The 19,132-nt window shown below is 44.4% G+C and overlaps 1 protein-coding gene across 1 annotated transcript in view; it reads right to left on the bottom strand.

Annotated features, from left to right (window-relative positions):
• Window positions 1-233: 233 nt before the first annotated feature.
• llgl1 (LLGL scribble cell polarity complex component 1) overlaps window positions 234-19,132 on the bottom strand; it is a 34,165-nt gene continuing 15,266 nt past the window's right edge. Inside the window, exons 6-24 of the mRNA XM_053443610.1 lie at window positions 13,142-13,304; window positions 12,826-12,961; window positions 12,354-12,408; window positions 11,753-11,907; window positions 11,261-11,481; window positions 10,018-10,085; window positions 9,362-9,536; window positions 7,378-7,482; window positions 6,527-6,819; window positions 6,263-6,413; window positions 6,047-6,185; window positions 5,634-5,947; window positions 5,295-5,486; window positions 5,114-5,186; window positions 4,826-4,940; window positions 4,109-4,173; window positions 3,374-3,509; window positions 3,083-3,165; window positions 234-2,270 (exon numbers count right to left, since the gene is read on the bottom strand). Of these exons, the coding sequence (XP_053299585.1) occupies window positions 3,087-3,165; window positions 3,374-3,509; window positions 4,109-4,173; window positions 4,826-4,940; window positions 5,114-5,186; window positions 5,295-5,486; window positions 5,634-5,947; window positions 6,047-6,185; window positions 6,263-6,413; window positions 6,527-6,819; window positions 7,378-7,482; window positions 9,362-9,536; window positions 10,018-10,085; window positions 11,261-11,481; window positions 11,753-11,907; window positions 12,354-12,408; window positions 12,826-12,961; window positions 13,142-13,304 (2,635 nt within the window). The 3' untranslated portion in view covers window positions 234-2,270; window positions 3,083-3,086. The remainder of the gene's footprint in view (window positions 2,271-3,082; window positions 3,166-3,373; window positions 3,510-4,108; window positions 4,174-4,825; window positions 4,941-5,113; window positions 5,187-5,294; window positions 5,487-5,633; window positions 5,948-6,046; window positions 6,186-6,262; window positions 6,414-6,526; window positions 6,820-7,377; window positions 7,483-9,361; window positions 9,537-10,017; window positions 10,086-11,260; window positions 11,482-11,752; window positions 11,908-12,353; window positions 12,409-12,825; window positions 12,962-13,141; window positions 13,305-19,132) is intronic.

The raw sequence follows: 19,132 nt of genomic DNA, 5'->3' as shown, positions 1-19,132 counted from the left end.
TCAGACCTATCTGACCTGTGACCTGTGACCTTTCGCCACCAGAATCTAATTTATCTTTAAGTCTAAGTGAATGTTTGTGCCAAATGTGAAAGGATTCCTTCAAAGTGTTCTTGAGATATCCTATTCGTTTCCTGCCTTTATGCTATGCTAAGCAGCTGAACTGTCTGTAATAGGAAAGAGACATGGAGCCACAACCATCATGGAGAATCAAGAAAAATAGCAAAATATCCAAATTAGAGAGTAAATAATTTTATTAACATTCACAATTCTTATTCAGCCGAAAAAAAGAAGCTAAATGACCTGATTAAAATCCTACACACGAAACTGAATCACAAAGTAGAAACAAACGAGTCATAATTGTGGAGTTAAAGCTGGAGCATGAAAGGGTTAATTATTCAACCAGAACACCAAAAAAAAAGAAACTAACACAAGAGTAAAAAAAGAAGCGTGAACATGATTCCTACCTGTCGAGCTACGTTAGTAGTGAGGTCCCTTTTTTTTTACGTTTTACACAAGGTGATGGAGAAGCTAGAAGAACCGAGCGGTTTTACTATCCTCGGCTCGTGTTAAACTTGTCTTTAGAAGAACTAGATATAGATTCTGGATCAGTTTGTTGTTTTAATTAATACAGTGAATTATTTTAAAAAGTGGCGGTGAACTCAAAACGTCTGTATCTAGGCCAATATTACCCAGAATGCACCTGTACACAGACCGACACATCCCACTCATCCTTCAGACTGACTTTGCTTCCCTTGCCACACGTGCTGAATCCAAACATTCAGGGGAGGAAGGAGCTCCGACTCCATCTTCATCTTCCAAACAAGGATTTGATTTTAACATCGGATCTATTGACAAAAACCTGATTATTATTTTCATCTGTGTTTATTTTACGTTTTTAGTTCAGCTTACATTGAGCCCTTCATATCGACAGAGGGAGAGGCGCCTCGTCAGCCGCCATGTTGTGTCCTACGTTTCTACAGGAGCCCAGAAGGGACACCTCTTACTCTTCAAAACTGCCAGTGAAGTCACATTAAAGAGCAGCCAGATGTTCCACTGAGGCTGCAGCTGGGTCGTACCATTAAAACATCGAACCGGCCACCTCTTCTTCACATTTAGACATTTTACACTGACCAATCAGAATATAACAAATTTTTAAAAAAGGTAGTTGAGAGAAACCAAGAATCTGTTTTGAAACTTAAGAACATTAATTTAGTAAAAGTATAATTTCACCTGAATCTGCTCTAGTCCTTAATATAAAGGACAACTTCACTTCCCTCCTCTGCTGGTTCCCTTTGTCATTGCTGTCAGTTCTTTCTTCTTGCCCCCCCCCCCCCCCCAACACTCTATATTTCTTTCTTTACATCTTTACCTTCTCCAAAAGCCATAAAAACATATTTAACAGTGTAAATCTTTTGCAAAAACCCCTTCAGATGGTTTTTCTTCAGTACCGAGAGACGAGGCAGAGCCCGTTTAAAACCTGGGGAGAAAATGTGCTTGTGTGCGACGTCCGGTTCGAACCAGAAACAGCTGATTAATGCTCCACCTCCTCTCCGGGTGAAGGCAACTCAACTGCCCGTACTGGCACCTTCGAGGGGGAAGAATAGAAATGCTACAACTTTCAATACTCTAATATTCAAAATACTTCATTGCTAGGTCTTGACCTCTGTGAAACGCTACAGCTCTCCCTCCTTCAGTCTCTGCTGGACATCTTCAGGTCGTCAGCAGCCTGAGGAACAGTCCTTCACTTTCACTAGTGTGCACGAGGAACCGACAGTTCCAACTGTGGGAGAAGCTCAGACCGAGCCGAGCGCCACAGAACTCTGGATAGAAAAATAACAACATGGAACAGCTTCCGTTAAAGTCTCTTTCCTGGAGTCATAGAGCGAGGCGTCCAGGGGAAAGGCCGAGGAGGAATAATCACACAGGGCGTCAAGATGGACGACAGAAGGTTCAGCCTGTAGTTCATGAAATGAGAATCGTCACGTCCAAGTCTGTCCAGAACCAGACGATCCTCAACTGGACCTTCATTGTCTCCAAAGTGGTTTAGAGAAGAAGAAGATTTGAGTTCCTCCGGTAGAAGAAGCCAAACCGAGTCTTCAACATTGAGCTGCTTGTCCGTGGTGAGGCTTTCCTCTCAGTCTGTGCCGGGCAGGAGAGTGCAGAGTGCGGGCGGGAGGGCAGGGGGGGGATCCACAGTGGGCTGATGGGAGACGTCTGTGGTGCAGCACTGAAATCTGCCACTTTCCCACTGGTGCCCCTTCCTGTCAATACTTCAACAAGAATCAGAGGATAAAATCAATAAAAACAATAAAACACAAATCCTCGTTTCAAAGACGGAATATTTCTATAAAAGTTAAGCAAATGTTTTGTGTATTATCTGTATTTTTAGATTCCACCACTTGGGGGCAGCAGAGTTATATAAAAAAGTGAAGGAAAGCAGTGTTTACAAATACAACAGGAGACGAGTGAGACGTCAACAACCTCCTGATTTATTCCCCCTGTGAGCAAAGACTACTGACACGAGATGGATGAGTGTGACAAGTGCAGAGGAAGTAAAAGACTTCACCACATCAGCGCATGTAAAGATTCACTCCTTCACTCGATGTGTGTTTGGTTCTTGGAGGAACTTTCCAGAAGACACACGTGTTAGTAAAACTTGTATAAAAGCTGTGAAGAGAAGATAATGGGACCTGATCTACAACGAAGGTCGAGCACAAATCAAATGAGACTTAAATGTGAAGGAATAAAGAAGTTGAAGCTGCTCCAGCTCCATGTGCAGTGCAAAGAGAGAGAAAACTAATTTCCAGAGCTACTTTAAGAACCAGTGAAAAGCACACAAGTGTTTTCAGTTTCCCTCAGTGGAAAAGATTCAGGTCCACAGACTGGTGGGGAAAGAAACCAGTGGACGGCTTGTTGTTGGAATGCAGAGCTCAGACAGAACAAGGCTTTGAAGTTTCCACACTCTGGACCAGCTCCATTAGAAACAGGTGTGCGCATGTGTGTGTGTGTCTTCTCAGACTCACACACAGGAGAAATATGAGTCCACATTAAAGTAACTGTGACCAGGATCTTCGTTTCTTACTTGTTCAGTTGATGAGGATGCCAGTCGAGTGTCCCTCCTCCTCCTTAATGTTCTTCAGGTTGTTCTCTGCCTCGTCCACAGTGCTGCAGGAAGCACACACACACACACACACACACACACACACACACACACACACACACACACACACACACACACACACACACACACACACACACACACACACACACACACACACACACACACACACACACACACACACAACCACAGAGTCATCGACAGGATCAGATCAGTGGGAGCTCTGCACTTACTCATACAAACGTGTAAACCCACGTGAGGAAATCCCTGACGTCCTCCACGGTGAGTTCTCCGGTGGAGTCGAGGGTGAGGTCGGCGCAGCTGAGGGGGGAGTCCAGCGGGGTGTCCAGGTTGGGAGAGGACAGGGAACCGGGAAGCTCCTCTGTTTGTCCTGTGAGGTGGAAACACAGAGAGTCAGGGGGGGGGAGAAGGTTTCTGCATCTCAACGATAAAGTTTAACGATAAAGAGTAAAAAAAGGACATCACAAAACGGAGGCTGGTTCGAGTGAAAGAGCTTCTTTGAATATTTACCATAAACAAAAAAGATGTTAACTACTAAAGAAGTCTGTCAAATCTGTGTTGTCTCCTAGACTATTTTTAAAGGTGCAAATCAGCAAAACAATTCAAAACAAAAAACATTACAATATTGGGACAGACTCTGATCTGGTCACCACAACAACCATCGTTTCCTGTCAGCGAGGGGAGGGGAGGGGGGGAGGGGGGAGGGGGGGAGGGGGTTCTGGGCTGAAGAGGCAACTGGGGCATACTGAATGGTTACTATGGAGATCAGAGTGGAACCCCTATAACGCTGGTTGGGGTTTAAGAGGTTCAGAGAGGGAGAGAGAGAGAGAGAGAGAGAGAGAGTGATGAAGAGGGAGAATAACAAAGGGGGGAGAAATACAAAGAAGACTGAAAAGCGAGGCTGTGTGTGTGTGTGTGTGTGTGTGTGTGTGTGTGTGTGTGTGTGTGTGTGTGTGTGTGTGCACCTACCCTCAGCCTGACTCATCTGGTTCTTGTGGGTTCCGTTGGCCTGCGGCTGCGTCGTCATACCGTCGCTGAGGAGACACATGAACACACAGCGTTTACTTTGGCAGCAGACGGAGAACCGATGGAGCAATAACAGAGAGAAAGTATCATTTATTTGGTTTTACATGCAGCCTCACGCTGGTCGTGGGCCCCAGAGAAAACACTGGGAACAATGGGTTTGTCAGCCCTGGTTGTGGGGTCCAGGGACCACCAAGGCTCTGTTACAGGCTCGTGATTCTGTTTTCTGCATTAAACGGTTGGAAACTCTGATCTGATCTTCATCTGATCCACAAGTATAAACAAATGTAAACTGTGCATCAAATATTATAATCTCATGTCTTTATCGAATTCATTTCTTGAACAATTCAAAGTGCTGCAGGATAAAAATAAGTGAACCCTTGGATCCTTTAGTTGTATTTTTTCTTTTTCTCCTGGCAGCATTCACACGTTCTGCAAAGCTGCTCAAAGATCAGGAGGAATTTTGGATTCATTCTTCAGCTCAGACAGATTCTCAGGGAGTTTGATATGAATATTTCTCTTGAGCACATCTACAGCTCCAGTCTGGGTTTTTAAATTATGACATTAGGCTTATGCATCTGGAAGTGGAGTAGGGAAGCATCTAAGTGGAAACTGTGCCTCTTAACACAAGGGGTTGTTTGTGTGTGTGTGTGTGTGTGTTACCAGGCAAGTGTGGGTTCTAGTGATCGATCCAGCTGAACGGAGAACAGCGGCTCAGTGACGACCTTCGCAGACAGTGAGAACCTCTCGTACTCTGAGGGAGAGATCAGGTAAAAGCCTGAAGGGAACAACACACAAGCAACAATTAGGCAATTACGACTTGAACCGAGAACTGTAAACATGTGCACGTTATCCTGGACAGAGACACTGAGCTCTATTCATCTCTGTTGTATTTGAGATGAAGGCAGAAGTCTCAGAGTCATTAAAGGTGATGAAAGGTCTTCTCCTCACCCTGTCCATTCTTGGTGAAGACACAGGATGCAATACCGCTGATGTCTTCTTTGCGGATGCAGTCGTAATGAACCTGAAGAAACACAAAGGGCATCAAAAAAAAAATCCAGTAAAAACCACCCATATAATGAATAATACTGCAGATACTAAACAAAAAGAATCACAGTCAAGCTGAACCCACCTGTGGTCGCAGGGCCGGGATGTTGAAGAGGTGCATGTCCCCCATGTTGGTGAGACACACCAGTGTGTGTTCGCTGTAGTCTTCCTGAGCCGTGGAGCTGAAGACCACCAGGGCCACCTTCCTCACCCGACAGCCTTCATGCGCCGTCAGCTTGAACTTGGTCTTGGCGCTCACCTTGGGGAGAGAGAACACCTGGAGGCAGAGAGAGAGAGAGAGAGAGAGAGAAGAGACATCATTGGTTTCCATAAGAAATTAACTGTAATCAGAAAACCAATGAAACATCACAAACACAATATAAACTAGCAATACAAATGTAAAAAGTGTTTTTCCGGCCTCCACCTTGAGCTGTTCCTCTGAAGCGATGAGGACCGAGTGAGCGTTGGTCATATCCGGAGCGATGGCGAGGTCCTGGGAGGCTTCGTACGGGTCCGGTAACGGTTTCCCCCGGCCGTCCAACACGCAGATCGACACCACAGGCGCCCGGTGCATCAGCTGAATCTCTTTACCCAGCAGCGCCTCCACACACACGCTGCCCTCGCTCGCCCCGCCCCGCTCACACGCCCGTCCCGAGCCGATGCCGGGGACCTCCAGGGCGTAGGCGTACACACTGCCCGAATTGGTGCCCGCCCAAAGTGTGGGGCCGTGGTGTGTAGCTGGTGTCAGAGGCAGAAGAAACCAAATGAATCAGGGCTGCATTATCAGACTGAGAGTTCCACAACCAGTCCACACTGTTGACTGGTGAATAAACGCACCATCACGCAGGAAGGTGTCGGCGAAGCAGAGACATCGGACGACTCCAGACAGCGAGTCGTCTGCTGACCGGGGCTCGATCCTCCGCTGTACAGGAGCCATGTCCTCCTGCTCGGCTAAAGCAGCGTTGGCCTCTTGCACCTGCACATAACAGTCATTAAAGTCAGGAAGTGACTCGGTCTGTTTGCCCTGTGCATCGACCTCTAATGACCATTTACCTTGCTGGTGGGTGTGGTGATGGGGCGTTTCTTCCCCGACACTCTGCTCTTGCGAATGCGTCTAAAGCTTTGCCGTAAGGATTTCTTTAAGGACTTGACTCTGGACAGGGGGCCCTCCATCGCCAGGGAGTCATTAGGGTGCAGGGTGCACCTAGGGGAGCATGAAGAGAAAGGGAATGTAAAGAAAGGAGGTAACAGATGGAGTATGAATTCTGAAACGTCCTTTATTTGAAGAATAGATAGTAACATCCCGAGCTCCCTCACCTGGCCAGCACAGCGTTTCGTCTGTGGTAGTCAAACAAGCCAAACCCATGACTTGTCCCAAAGGAGATCAGGTTCCACTCGGCATGCAGCGCCACCGCTGTGACTGAGGCCGGGGGCATGCACTGCACCAGCACCAGAGGCTGGAAGCCTGGAGGGAAGGGGGCGGGTTTGAGGCGTGGATCCAGCCGGTCGTGGCCCTTCCAGGTGAAGCCCTCCCGGTCCTGAAGCAGATCGACCACCGACACGTCCACGAAGTGGTCCGAGGGCTCGTCACTCAAACCCATCACTATCACCTGCACACATGGAAGAGGCAACGAAACACTGGGGCTCATTCAGTTCTTGTAAATCTGTAAATGACTGACAGTAGTAATGATGCAGTTTTTCAAAACACTCCAAAAAGTGAAACTTGAGAGCAGTGAAAATCTGGGCTTCATTTCTTTGTTGCACTGTGAGCTGCAGTATTTACACAACGCACCTTTTAAGTGCAGCGAAGTCTGAACATTCAATTACGTGTGTTTTCTAAATATCAGCATTCGTCATCTCCAAAAGACGAGAGCTGTTGTTTTCAGATCATCTGAACTTTCCTCTAACAGCAGCATCAGGCCTCTTGTCAAACTTTAACTTTGCAGACCTCACATCTCAGGGGCCGTTATTATCTACTGAGCAGATTGAGGCTTTCAAATAGATAAACATTTTACAAAATTGAAGATTATGTTGTTGTTTTGGCATCCAGGGTAAACAACACATTTTGAATTGACATCAGAATAATACGTAAACATTCTATTGTGTGATGCATCAAACCAAACACAAAGCTCAGTGTGTTTACATGCTATTGAATGGGCTTCTAGTACCTGTCCAGCAGTTCCAGCCACCACCAGCTTGTTGCTGTATTTGCACATACTGATCTTCTGGATGCCGAGTCGGGGGTCATCGCTGTACGGGTCGAAACAGCCCACCTGCACACACACACACACACACACACACACACACACACACACACACACACACACATATTGGGACACGTGTTAAAAGAAAAACGAGTGTAAACTTGTGTTTTAGGTGAAACAACATTTGTTTGAGTTTAAAACACTAGATGTGAATGGGGGGGAGGGGGGGTGCAGTAACACCATCCACCTGCTGTTGATGTTACTGCAGCTAATTGAGAACCAATAAGATGCCAACGACTTCTGAGGCTCATGATCTGCAGCCAGTTGTGTTACAGTGGAATAAAACAACTTGAATTAACAGCTCTCACTTATATTTGAGCAGAAAAGGTGGCAGCTGCTGATTTGTTACTGACGCACGTTTCCACTAAACTCTTCACCCCTTCAGCTTTTCCCACCAGCGCTTGTAAAACACTGTCTCACTCGGAACAATTATCCGAACAGGCCATAAACAAATCTGGTGGAGGCAGAGATCGACGTCAATGCCCGTCTGAGGCTCAGCTCGTCCTCCCTCTGCTCTTAATCGCTGCCAAATGCCAGGACAATCGCCCGTTTTCCCCCCTCGTACGTACTCAGCAAAACATGTGCATCAATCTGTCTCACTCACAGACTCACTCACACACACACAGTAGGAATTCCAACAGAATCCCCTCTCGCACTGGAGCTGTGTCTTGGAGAAACAAGGAGGAGGAGAAGTTGGTCACTAACACACTCACACAGAGAGAGAGAGAGAGAGAGAGAGAGAGAGAGAGAGAGAGAGAGAGAGAGAGAGAACGAGTGGGCTGATTGGTCTGGTTTTCATTACTGAGTTGAAAAAAAGAGAAAGGCTCCTCATCCCATATGAGGGCCACATTCCTGAACATGCAGCTCTGTTACCACAGGATACATGTGGAAAGGTGGACTGGGGGCTGAATAGAAAGAAAAGAATTGAGTTAACGGAATGGGAAAATAGGCTTAAGAGGTGTGGACACTATTTTCTTTCTTTTTTTTTTTACTGTTAAATGCATCACTCACTATGAACGTCTCGGTTTAAGTCCATGAATGATCCCAGATAATTTAAACTTAGCATCCAAACAATGGGAAACATTTCCAGCTGCAGAGCCAGCTCATTTAAATATTCATAGAGTTTCTGCTTCATGACCCATTTTCATTTTCTGTCACCATCTCCATCCAGATTCAGCCCACGTCGGGTTTTTGCTCCGCGATGCTGAATCACTTCATTTCACTGTAACTCTGCACAGAAAATAAACCGTTATAAACTGAATCGGACTGCGGTTCCTCCAGAGTCAAGTTTTAATAGCAGGAACAATGGGGTGGGTCTGTCTCCAAACCATGAAAGTATCCAGATGGGGAAATTAGGCCACAGATGTTCTATAACAGGACTGTGAGTGTGTGTATAAAAACCAAGTGTTGTATTCTCACAGCCTGTAAAACAACACTGATCCTGATCTCGGAGAAAATACTTTAATTCTCTTAAACTGCGGTCGTTCCACACGCTAACTTTGACGTCTCCAAAACACCTTTCCCTTTTATTCTCGTGCTTGAGGAGCAAGTCACTACAGTCCAGCAACACCACCACCGGTAAACAACAAAGAAGAATTAACACAAACAGAACTTATTCCCTCTACGATTACCAATTTGGTCTTGGAGCAATCTGAGAATCTCAGGGAGACGTCTGTACAAATGGACCTGTTATCAAACTCTCAAGCATGTTTCCCAGAAGTGCTGCTCAGACCAAGTTAAGAAAGTTGGAAGATACACTCCGCACCAGATTAGGTGACGTCAATGCTCAGGCACGCTGTCACACACAGTGACTGGGATGGCGAGCACAACCTAGACTCCATCCTTACTTCCTTCAAGCCTCTACTCATGCCGACTCCTCAGTTCTCACCTTCTTGAAGGGAGGCCATTCCTCCTCCTGCTGCAGGTCCGGGTCACTTCCTGGGTCGTGGGGGTCGTCACAGGGGTAACAGTCCGTGTGGAAGACGTTGGCTGTGCTCAGTTTGTACAGCGGCGTGAGAGCGACGCCCGAGGCATCCCAGAAGCGAACAGTGCCGTCCTCATGTCTGTCAAATGCAGATATTCATTATTAAATATACAATTGAACTCATTTGATTTGTCCACAATCTTCACTTAATTTATGGGTTTTGTTTAAACTGTGATGTTTCCTCGGAGTTCGATTAAACCAGATGTTTCATTTCCTCTCTGTATTGTTTCTTTTTGCATTCTTTGCTCGGCTCGCTCTGCCAAACATCTGCAGTTAGCAAAACGCTGGCAATTATCACATGTTTTTTCTTAATATCATAGCTATGCTGCAAATTTCTGGTTTCAGACAAAGTCACATGTAGATCTAGATCCATCCAGTTTTTTCATGTGGATCAGATCAGAAATGAAAAACAAAGCATCTCCCTGTAGAGTCACTTACATTTATTAGAAAGCATCAGATTTGTGCCAGAGATGCGTCATGAAAACTAGAAGCACCTGCAGTGTGGACGTAGCCTGTGTGTGCGTGTGTGTGTGTGTGTGTGTGTGTGTGAGTGTGTGTACCCTGTCAACAGCAGCTCTTGTTGTTTGGGTGGGGGTGCCAGGTTTGTCCCTCCACATATGGGCCAACTCTGCACAAACAAAGATTAGGGGAAAAAGTCGTTGCATTAACAAAAGCTGCAGGAACAACTTAACTGAAGTTTAAAACTGAAAAAACAACACATTTCTGCAGCTTTTCAACCTACTGGCCCTGACACATGGGCAGACCCACATGAATGAGCCTGTGAACTCAAGAGATGCACAACTGTTGACATCCTCCTGTTGTAGTGCCAGCGGCTCTGGTTTGGCCTCACACCGACAGAGGCAGCCATGATTTACAAGCATACCAGCTGTGTGTGTGTCTGTTGGTGTGTGCGTGTGTGTTGGTGTGTGTGTGTGTTGGTTTAATCAGCCACTGATCAAACAGCTGATCTGAGCTGCAAAGCCTTTAACTGCCAACACCTGCTCCCAAAGTTCACACAGCACCAGCGGACTGATGGTCACACTTCTGTTGGTTCCTCCAAGCTGCCAGTGAACTCAAACAAACAAGCACCATGAATAATAACATCCACTCAGTGTAATACCTTCACTCAGATCAGTTACACTTATTATCCATTTATACTCAAGCCCCGCCAATTTGGATTTTCACGGGCCAATACCAATATTAGGGCGTATGATACAGATACACATATATTTGCCTTTTTTTTATTCTGCAAAGATTCTCAAGATTACTTTATCAAATATTTGTACGAAGGAAATGTAACTTGAGGCTTGATATCCACTTTATATAATAACTAAATCAGAAAGAAAACACAAATACATAACCCAATAGTTATAACTTTAAAGCAAGTCTTCAAATCTAAAAATAAACAAATCTTCCAACTTCCAGTCAAAAAATTGTGTATTTGCGTTTCTGCATTCAAGTATTGTATCTAATAAAACTTGTACCAGATCTGATAATGGCCTTACTCTGGATATTCTGGGATTAACAATAAAACATTGGTCAAAGCTTTACTTGAGAAAATAGTTTAGGAGGATAAATCTGGTTATTTCCATCTTTTAAGAGAGAACTGAGCTTTATAGTCACGAGTTGGACCAAACCCATCTTCGATCTTTGCCTTCTTTTTGATTTCAGTTACACAAATATTGGATTAAGTTTCTTGACTGTATGTTTATGTTATCTAAGTAACAGACAGAGACAGACATGTTGCTGCTGCTATAATGCAGATTTCCATTTTCACCGTGCACATCTCTGTGGTCTCCTCACCCTGTTTGTGTGTAGCGAGCCCTGCTGTGCTTTGCCTGCGTTGACCAGCCGCTCCCACAGTTTAGGAGGAACACTGGAGATGTGACAGGAGCAGGTGATGGCGGACGAGTGGAGAGGAGCTAGGTAGGGAGTCGGCAGAGTGGGCCACCCGGGGGTCTGGAGGTCAATTACAACCAGCTCTTCTTCTAGTAACACGACCACCGCCGAGGGGTCATCACACTCTAGAAGAAGGAGAGACGAGATGGAATAAAGCTGCTTTCAGATCATTCTCCCAGGAGGAGGTGCAGGAGTGAGAGGGCTTTGGATTTTTCTCCGATGTGAGAACAAAGCAATAATAACAATGCAGAGGATTTATTGCTGATATGAAAGCGTCAGTGCAGAAAACCTCCCCATGCGTTGAGCATGTGTGAAAAGCAAACAGACTTTAAGAGTTGAAGTGCTGATGTTCAAGAATCCATGGATATACATAATTCATGTCGGCCAGGTTCTCACCTTTCTCCTGCTCGGTGTTGTGAACGGTGAAGAAGTCAATGACTCGTGATGTGAAGTCGAAGGTGACGTGGTCTTTGTCCTGCTGGATGGTCAGACAGTGGCGGTCACCGTAGCTGGCTCTGGGCATCCCCCCACTGTACAACAGCACCGGAGAACTGCAGACACACACAGAGGTTTTTAAGTATTTTATTTATGTTCATTGTGTCCATCATCTGGGAAAACACTGCAAGACGATGAGCGGGGAATCAACAGATAAGCATTTGAATTTCAGGAGAAATAGAATCAATCCCCCCCCCCAAATAACTGGGTTAAGTGCAAATAATAAAAGTTCACTCTTTTTTTTCTAACTCGAGTAATCAACACCAATTTTCTCTTCTTCAACTAAACCAAGGAAAATAGAGCTCTTGGGGTGGGAGGCAATAACATTTGGATTTATGGGGACATAAAAAAAAACAAGTAAAAGGAGATCAAAAGAAAAAGAGTAGGAAAGAGAGAGTAAAACTGTTCTGGTGATGAGATCCAAGCTGCACAGTCTGACTGCAGCAATCAAACACTCTCTGAAAGGAAAAACATGTCAGTGGAACAAGGCCTCAGCTCTCACCCCGTCTCGACTGTCCTCCACAGGATCTTGCTGATGGCCTTGCAGGGAAATGGACCTGGAACAGAAAAGAGTGAAGTTGTAAAACATTCAAACCTCGAGCAGAGGTGTTTAAAGCTTAGAGCAATCAAGGCAATCAGAGAAAAGCTCGAAATTGAGAGGGTCACTAAAAGAAATCTGAAATTAGATGTATAGCCTGTTCCCTGTGCCTCCTGAATCTGGTTGATGAGCAAAGCAATGTGGGTCCACACACAACCATGACCCCAATTGTCCTCTTAACAAAAAAAACCACTGAGTCCCAATATGTCACCAGACGCAGCTCAATTTGCCACCGATCACTCATCTTTATTTACCAAACCACCACGTCCACCTGACCTGGACGACCTGTGCTCCGGCTGGCCTTCATCATACATTGGCCAGGAATCACTGTGTGTCTGTCTTTGTGTGTGTGTTATGTTATGTGTGCATTTCTCACCATACGGGATGTTGGAGGACATTGGCTGGTGATTGCAGGTGTTGCCACCAGTAACCGGCCACACAGAGTAGCCCCCATCGTTATGGGAACTGACAAACAGGTTTCCAGTGCGTTCCCACACCAGGCTCTCCAGCTGCTGCAGGTGGTTCACACACACACACACAAAAGAAGAAGAACTGCAGCTTAGACATATTTATATAAACAATGCCAGAATAACCTGCTGACACCTGGAGTTGAAACTGTAAGACAGACTACAGGTGGTATGGCAGCTGAGAAAGCCAAAAAGGTTTTGAAACTAAAAAGGTGTGCCAGGTACCTGCTTGCCCAGGAAGAGCTGGTCGGCATGATGGGTGCTCAGATCCCACAGGACCACCAGGCCTCGGCTGTAGCCGATCAGAATCTTCCCAGAATGCTGCGGGTGCTCCTGAAGTGACTCCACCGGCCCTAAAGATTTCCCACATCTGTAGTCATCTGGCAGGCTGTAGAAAAATAAATAGATTACAGATTATCATCACGTATGTAATCCTGGAAGTCAGAAGGTAGACTGATGATCTGTGAAGGGGCCTGGACCATTAGGCCAAAACCAGTAGCAGTAACGACTGGGAAAGGGTCACGGTAATTGATCATGAGTCCGTGGGGAGCAGAGGAAGGTGAAGGAGCATATCCACATCCCACACCACGAATTCAACTTGATCAAAACTTAAAATATATCTTGTTTTCTTTCACAACAAAACGGAAATAATAACTCAAAAAGTGTTAAAACATCATCAACACAGATCACAAACCCTCTGTATAAACTGGAGTAACACAACAGGCTGTTACTCCAACAACAACAACAACAGTGAAATAATCACCAAGCTGAAGTTTAACCTCTGGAGTTTGTGAATGTGATAGAAATTTTACTCATTAGGGCAATGATTGATATTGATGTTTTCGAAAGATAACAAATGTTGCCTGAGAAGTCAGGGGTTGCCCTCATGACTGTTATGTGACATCCTCACTGACGAGGTCACCAAACAAAGACTTAACAGAACAGAGGATTTGTGTTTGTAAACTACTCAAGGGATTTTGAGAAACAGATGCTACATTCCAAAGGTCTGGGAAAGATCAGGTGACAGGATAATGGTCACCTGTTGCTTAACATGAAAGAGGTTGATCGATAACATTTATCTCCTCTCTAGGAGGGGCTTGGAGATGTATAAAGTGCTGCTTTTCTTGTATGTCATTGCTCATTGTATGAGATCCATTCCATGGTCTTGTACATTGATGCCCATCTGCAGATGTAGAATAAACTTCCAGAAAGACATTGTAATGACTTGTGCTTGATTATTGAGAAATTCCCATGACAATTTGGCGTTGTTGGCAGGATCACTGATGTGAGAGGACATTCTGGATCTCAAAGCTGAAGGTAATAGTGCACAAAAGAGTCTAAAAGACTCTTACCTCAACCTCCCTAAACAGTTTGGAGAAGTGGGGACTGGATGCTGAAGAGAAGGAGAGCCCTCTCACTGAAGTGATCAAGCGAACCGAGTACGACAAGCTACAGTTTTCTTTCTGGCAAGTAAATTCTGGTTTTAGATCTTTAGAAAAAGGTCAAGGGTAAAGAGATCCACTCATTTAGTGAGGAACAGACGTGTTTGCATGGCAAGGTTTTGAGTTACAAAATCGGTGTAGGATCCAGGAGCGCTCCAGGAAGGAACCTTTCAGGAAAAAGGTCCAAATGTTAACGGGTTTAACAAGGTATTTATAAATGTATGGAGTGTTTATTTATTTAAACACACCTTTAAGTTTGAGCTCTGACGTCGAGTTCATGATAAAATAACTGTTATCATAAAATAAGTAATAGCATTTCCAAGTATTTAATACCTAGAGGCGTATTACTAGAGAGAAGAGTGTGTCTAGAGATTTGAATGATATTTCTCTAAAAGTATTATGATGCACTAAGGGTATTTAAAAAAAAAAAAAAAAGGGGAGAAGAGGTTTTCTAAAAAACCTCCTATTTAGGAAAAGTAACTAAATACGAGATATAATTGGGTTTATTAAAGCTAAAAAGGAAAAGAAAATAATCTCAAATCAAAATTCAAATTAAAAAATAGATAAATATAGATAAAATAAACAAAAAAGGAAAAAGAATGAAAAAGTATTTGTACCGAACTGGCCCGCATATGAATGTTGGGTAACAGAGGCAAATATCAGAGATAAAAAACAGAAGGTAGGGACTGATATTATTTCCAAGTCTCAGTTTCTCCGCTTGGATCCGGATCTCGACTCAGCTCCGCCACGGGGACGATCACAGCCGGCAGCGGTGCTGCACGGTGGCCTCCCAAATGCTCAGCCGCAACCGGTGCAGATGGCGCAAGCGGCAGTTCCAGCCGTCTCTCAACTCTACCCAGACCTCGACCTCCCTGCAGCGGAGGGGGAAGACAGCCCTACAAGTCCGCGGGAGAGGGAGAGGGAGAGGTCGATGGAGGGGAAGAGGACGAGGAAGAGCTGAGGCTTGCTTTAATTGCGGAAAAAATGGGGCATTGGTCGAGAGAGTGTCCTATGAATCAGCGCACACAGTGCGATTGACTGGCGGCGGAGCTGGGGACAGATACGGATCCAGGTGTGGCAAACGTGGAGAGGGAGTTTCATCCTTCACAGCAGTATCGTAAGAACACTGACACACACACCATGTAAATTAATGTTGGACACAGAGCAGATGATTAGGAAGGCTATTAATCATTGTGAGATTAAACAGGAGATGGATAAAGGGGGGCTCATTGAGCTTTATGCTAAATATTCACACGATGCATATAAACAAATGCCAGAACATACGATTGTAGTGAGTGGTAAAGACATCACATTTTTGGTAGATTCAGGGGCCATAGAATCAGTCATTAAATGTGAAGAGTTTGATAATACTCCTAAAATGAGTGCAAGATATCTCAGAACAAAGACGGAGTTAAAGTCTCGCGTCAAAGACGGAGTTAAAGTCTCGCGTCAAAGACGGAGTTAAAGTCTCGCGTCAAAGACGGAGTTAAAGTCTCGCGTCAAAGACGGAGTTAAAGTCTCGCGTCAAAGACGGAGTTAAAGTCTCGCGTCAAAGACGGAGTTAAAGTCTCGCGTCAAAGACGGAGTTAAAGTCTCGCGTCAAAGACGGAGTTAAGTCTCGCGTCAAAGACGGGGTTCGAGTCCCGCGTCTCAGAAAAAAAAAACTATGTTGTTTGTGCTACAAACAACATAGGTAGAGGTATCCAGATTGCACAAAGTGCACATCCAGCACGGGACGAACCATTTGATCATTTACAGATGGATTTTATCGAGCTAACACAAAGCGAGGGAAAGAAGTACTGTTTTGTTGTGGTTGACATGTTTTCCAAATGGGTGGAGGCTTTCCCCACATCGAAACAGGATTCTTCAGCAGTGGCAAAGACGCTGCTCGGGGAACTCATTCCTCGGTGGGGAATTCCAAGAAAGATATCCAGTGATAATGGCACACCATTTGTAAGCGCAGCTTTAAAGAGTGTCTGGTGAAGCCTCTCATCGAATAATATCTACATCTCATAAAGGTAGCACAAATTTTAATAGAAGTAGAGAAATAGCGGCAAAAAGCATGCTCGGGGTGTGAATGAGCTCTTGAGCTGTTGGATGAGAATGAGTGTGTGTTTGTGTATAGGGAGCTGACTCCCAGAGGTGTGTGTGTGTGTGTCTGTGTGTCTCTCGTGTGTGAACAACCCTATTGGAGCAAGGAGGAGGTAGTAGAAACGTGAGGAGGTATTTTCAGTGTGATCACTACGTGATTTATGAATTGATTAATTTGTTGAGCTGTTGAGTGCTTGATTGATTTCTTGATTAATCAATTCCTAAAAGGGGGGAGGAGTAAAAAAAAAAACTTTAAGTAGCTTTAAATCTTAGCAATTACTTTTAAAAATTTACAATAAGGGAGCAAAAGGAAGCTGCTACTATGGGTAAAAAGGAGACCAAAAGTCCAAAAGTAATTACTCCTGTTGATGTAGTACAGAAAAATAATCCTTTAGTTAAAGGCATTGCAAAGATATCAGAAAAATGGCATGAACGCTGGGCTAAAATTGAAAGACCATGGCCGGTAGAGGGGATTGATGTTCAGGGACTCTGATGTGTTGAATGGACTCAGACACTTCAGGCATGAAAATACTGATGGACTGAAGGACTCTGAACAAAGATAAAATCTCCAGATTCAACATGTCATCAATACTACAACAGAGAGTCAATGCTGCTGAGAAACTGCAGTGTTATACATTCTTATGTCTTATATATTGCATGAGTGATATTAAAAGTGAATTATATTCTTTGTGTGTTAATTACTATGAAAAATGATGTTTTCTATTATTGAGTAAATATACTGGGACCTCAGATGTTTTCTTTTTCGTGATGGTTAAGGATAGTGGTGTTAGGCAGGGAAAGGTCCATTGGGAAGCTCCAATGGGATAACCAGGCTGACCTTGGACATTGTTTTGTTTATTATTTGCTGAGAGTTCCATATGTATTTGCTTAAAGTAATTTCCTTAAACACTTTGCTAAAATTCCTCATTTCAATAGCATGGAGTACGATGTATGGCCGCCTGGGCAGAGGGGTCGTGAGAGAATTTTCCTGTCTAGTTTGTTTGATGGATAAAGATAGCTGCCTGACAGGTTTTTCCCTCTCACTCCTAAAAACTCTATAACTGTTGCTGTGTTGTTAAAATTATGCTGTAGACGGTTTGTTGTTTTTGTGATGATCATATGCCTGTATGTTTTATTCTTTTGATTATTTCGAGACTCTGTTTAGTCTCGAAGGGGGGTTATGTCGTGTATTCATTAGACTAAAACATGTTGGTATGGGTGCTTAAAACATAATGACAGGCTTGGATTGATGATGCCTGCCTTTTGGACTCTTAGTCATTCTCAGATAGTCCTCCTGACAGTTATCTTATTTACTCCGTAACTTTTGGGTGTGACCTTTGACCTGGGGAGTTGTTTCTGACCAGCTGATGTATGGATTCAGAGGGAATGTTTTTGAGTAACTTATCTTCGTCCTCAGACACAAAAATGTGCTATGCCTAGTCAGAAATCCCATGTGACCTGGATACATGCAAGCCATTGCAAGAGGGTACCCGAGCCAGGGGAGGATTCTTCAGGACAGAACGTGCGTTGATGTCAGCAGGTGTGCTTTCAGCCTTCGATTGTTTCATGCCCGCAACTAAAGGGGTGTGGAAATCATCGGAGCTACACGTCTCTAAAATTCAAAGAGAGGCGACACACTGATTAAGAAGAACAAGGACTCTCAAATTCCTGGAGGATGGGATTGGGAGTCATGGTTAATTGTAACAGGTTGGAAAAATGTATTGTTTCAATTTTGTATGCCTATTTTGATTTCATTTTGTGTATGAGTGTTGTTGGCATGTTTTATTGTTCCTTGTGTTAAGACTATGGTTACATCCCTAATTAAGTCTATGATTGGACACTATGTTCAACTTCCTGAAACTCATCCATCTTGGACACTTCCCTTTCAGGATGCTGAGATGTTTGAAGATGTTTAGAGGATGTTGAGCCCTTAAGGCTCAAGGGGAGGATTGTGATAGAAATTTTACTCATTAGGGCAATGATTGATATTGATGTTTTCGAAAGATAACAAATGTTGCCTGAGAAGTCAGGGGTTGCCCTCATGACTGTTATGTGACATCCTCACTGACGAGGTCACCAAACAAAGACTTAACAGAACAGAGGATTTGTGTTTGTAAACTACTCAAGGGATTTTGAGAAACAGATGCTACATTCCAAAGGTCTGGGAAAGATCAGGTGACAGGATAATGGTCACCTGTTGCTTAACATGAAAGAGGTTGATCGATAACATTTATCTCCTCTCTAGGAGGGGCTTGGAGATGTATAAAGTGCTGCTTTTCTTGTATGTCATTGCTCATTGTATGAGATCCATTCCATGGTCTTGTACATTGATGCCCATCTGCAGATGTAGAATAAACTTCCAGAAAGACATTGTAATGACTTGTGCTTGATTATTGAGAAATTCCCATGACAGTGAACTAGACATTCCTCAGAGGCAGCAGAGGAATGTGGAGCAGGACACACCCTCGAGATGTCAGAGGATTCCCTCGGAGACGGACAGGGAGAAGACTTAGGAGGCAAAACAAAGGGAGCAGCAGAGGGAGACAGAAAATGGCATGAAACAAACAAAGAAGGAAGGCCATTAAACTTGTAGCTTTCTGGGCTCTTGGTTGTTGCTGAGGCAGAACCACACACGCACACACCCACCCATACAAACACACACCCACAATTCTGGCTGCTTTTG

The sequence above is a fragment of the Pleuronectes platessa genome, chromosome 16 (assembly GCF_947347685.1).
Source record: "Pleuronectes platessa chromosome 16, fPlePla1.1, whole genome shotgun sequence".
In the NCBI taxonomy this organism is placed as follows: Eukaryota; Metazoa; Chordata; class Actinopteri; order Pleuronectiformes; family Pleuronectidae; genus Pleuronectes; species Pleuronectes platessa.
The sequence above is the reverse complement of the archived record's forward strand: the minus strand, read 5'-3'. Positions and strand labels throughout refer to the sequence as shown.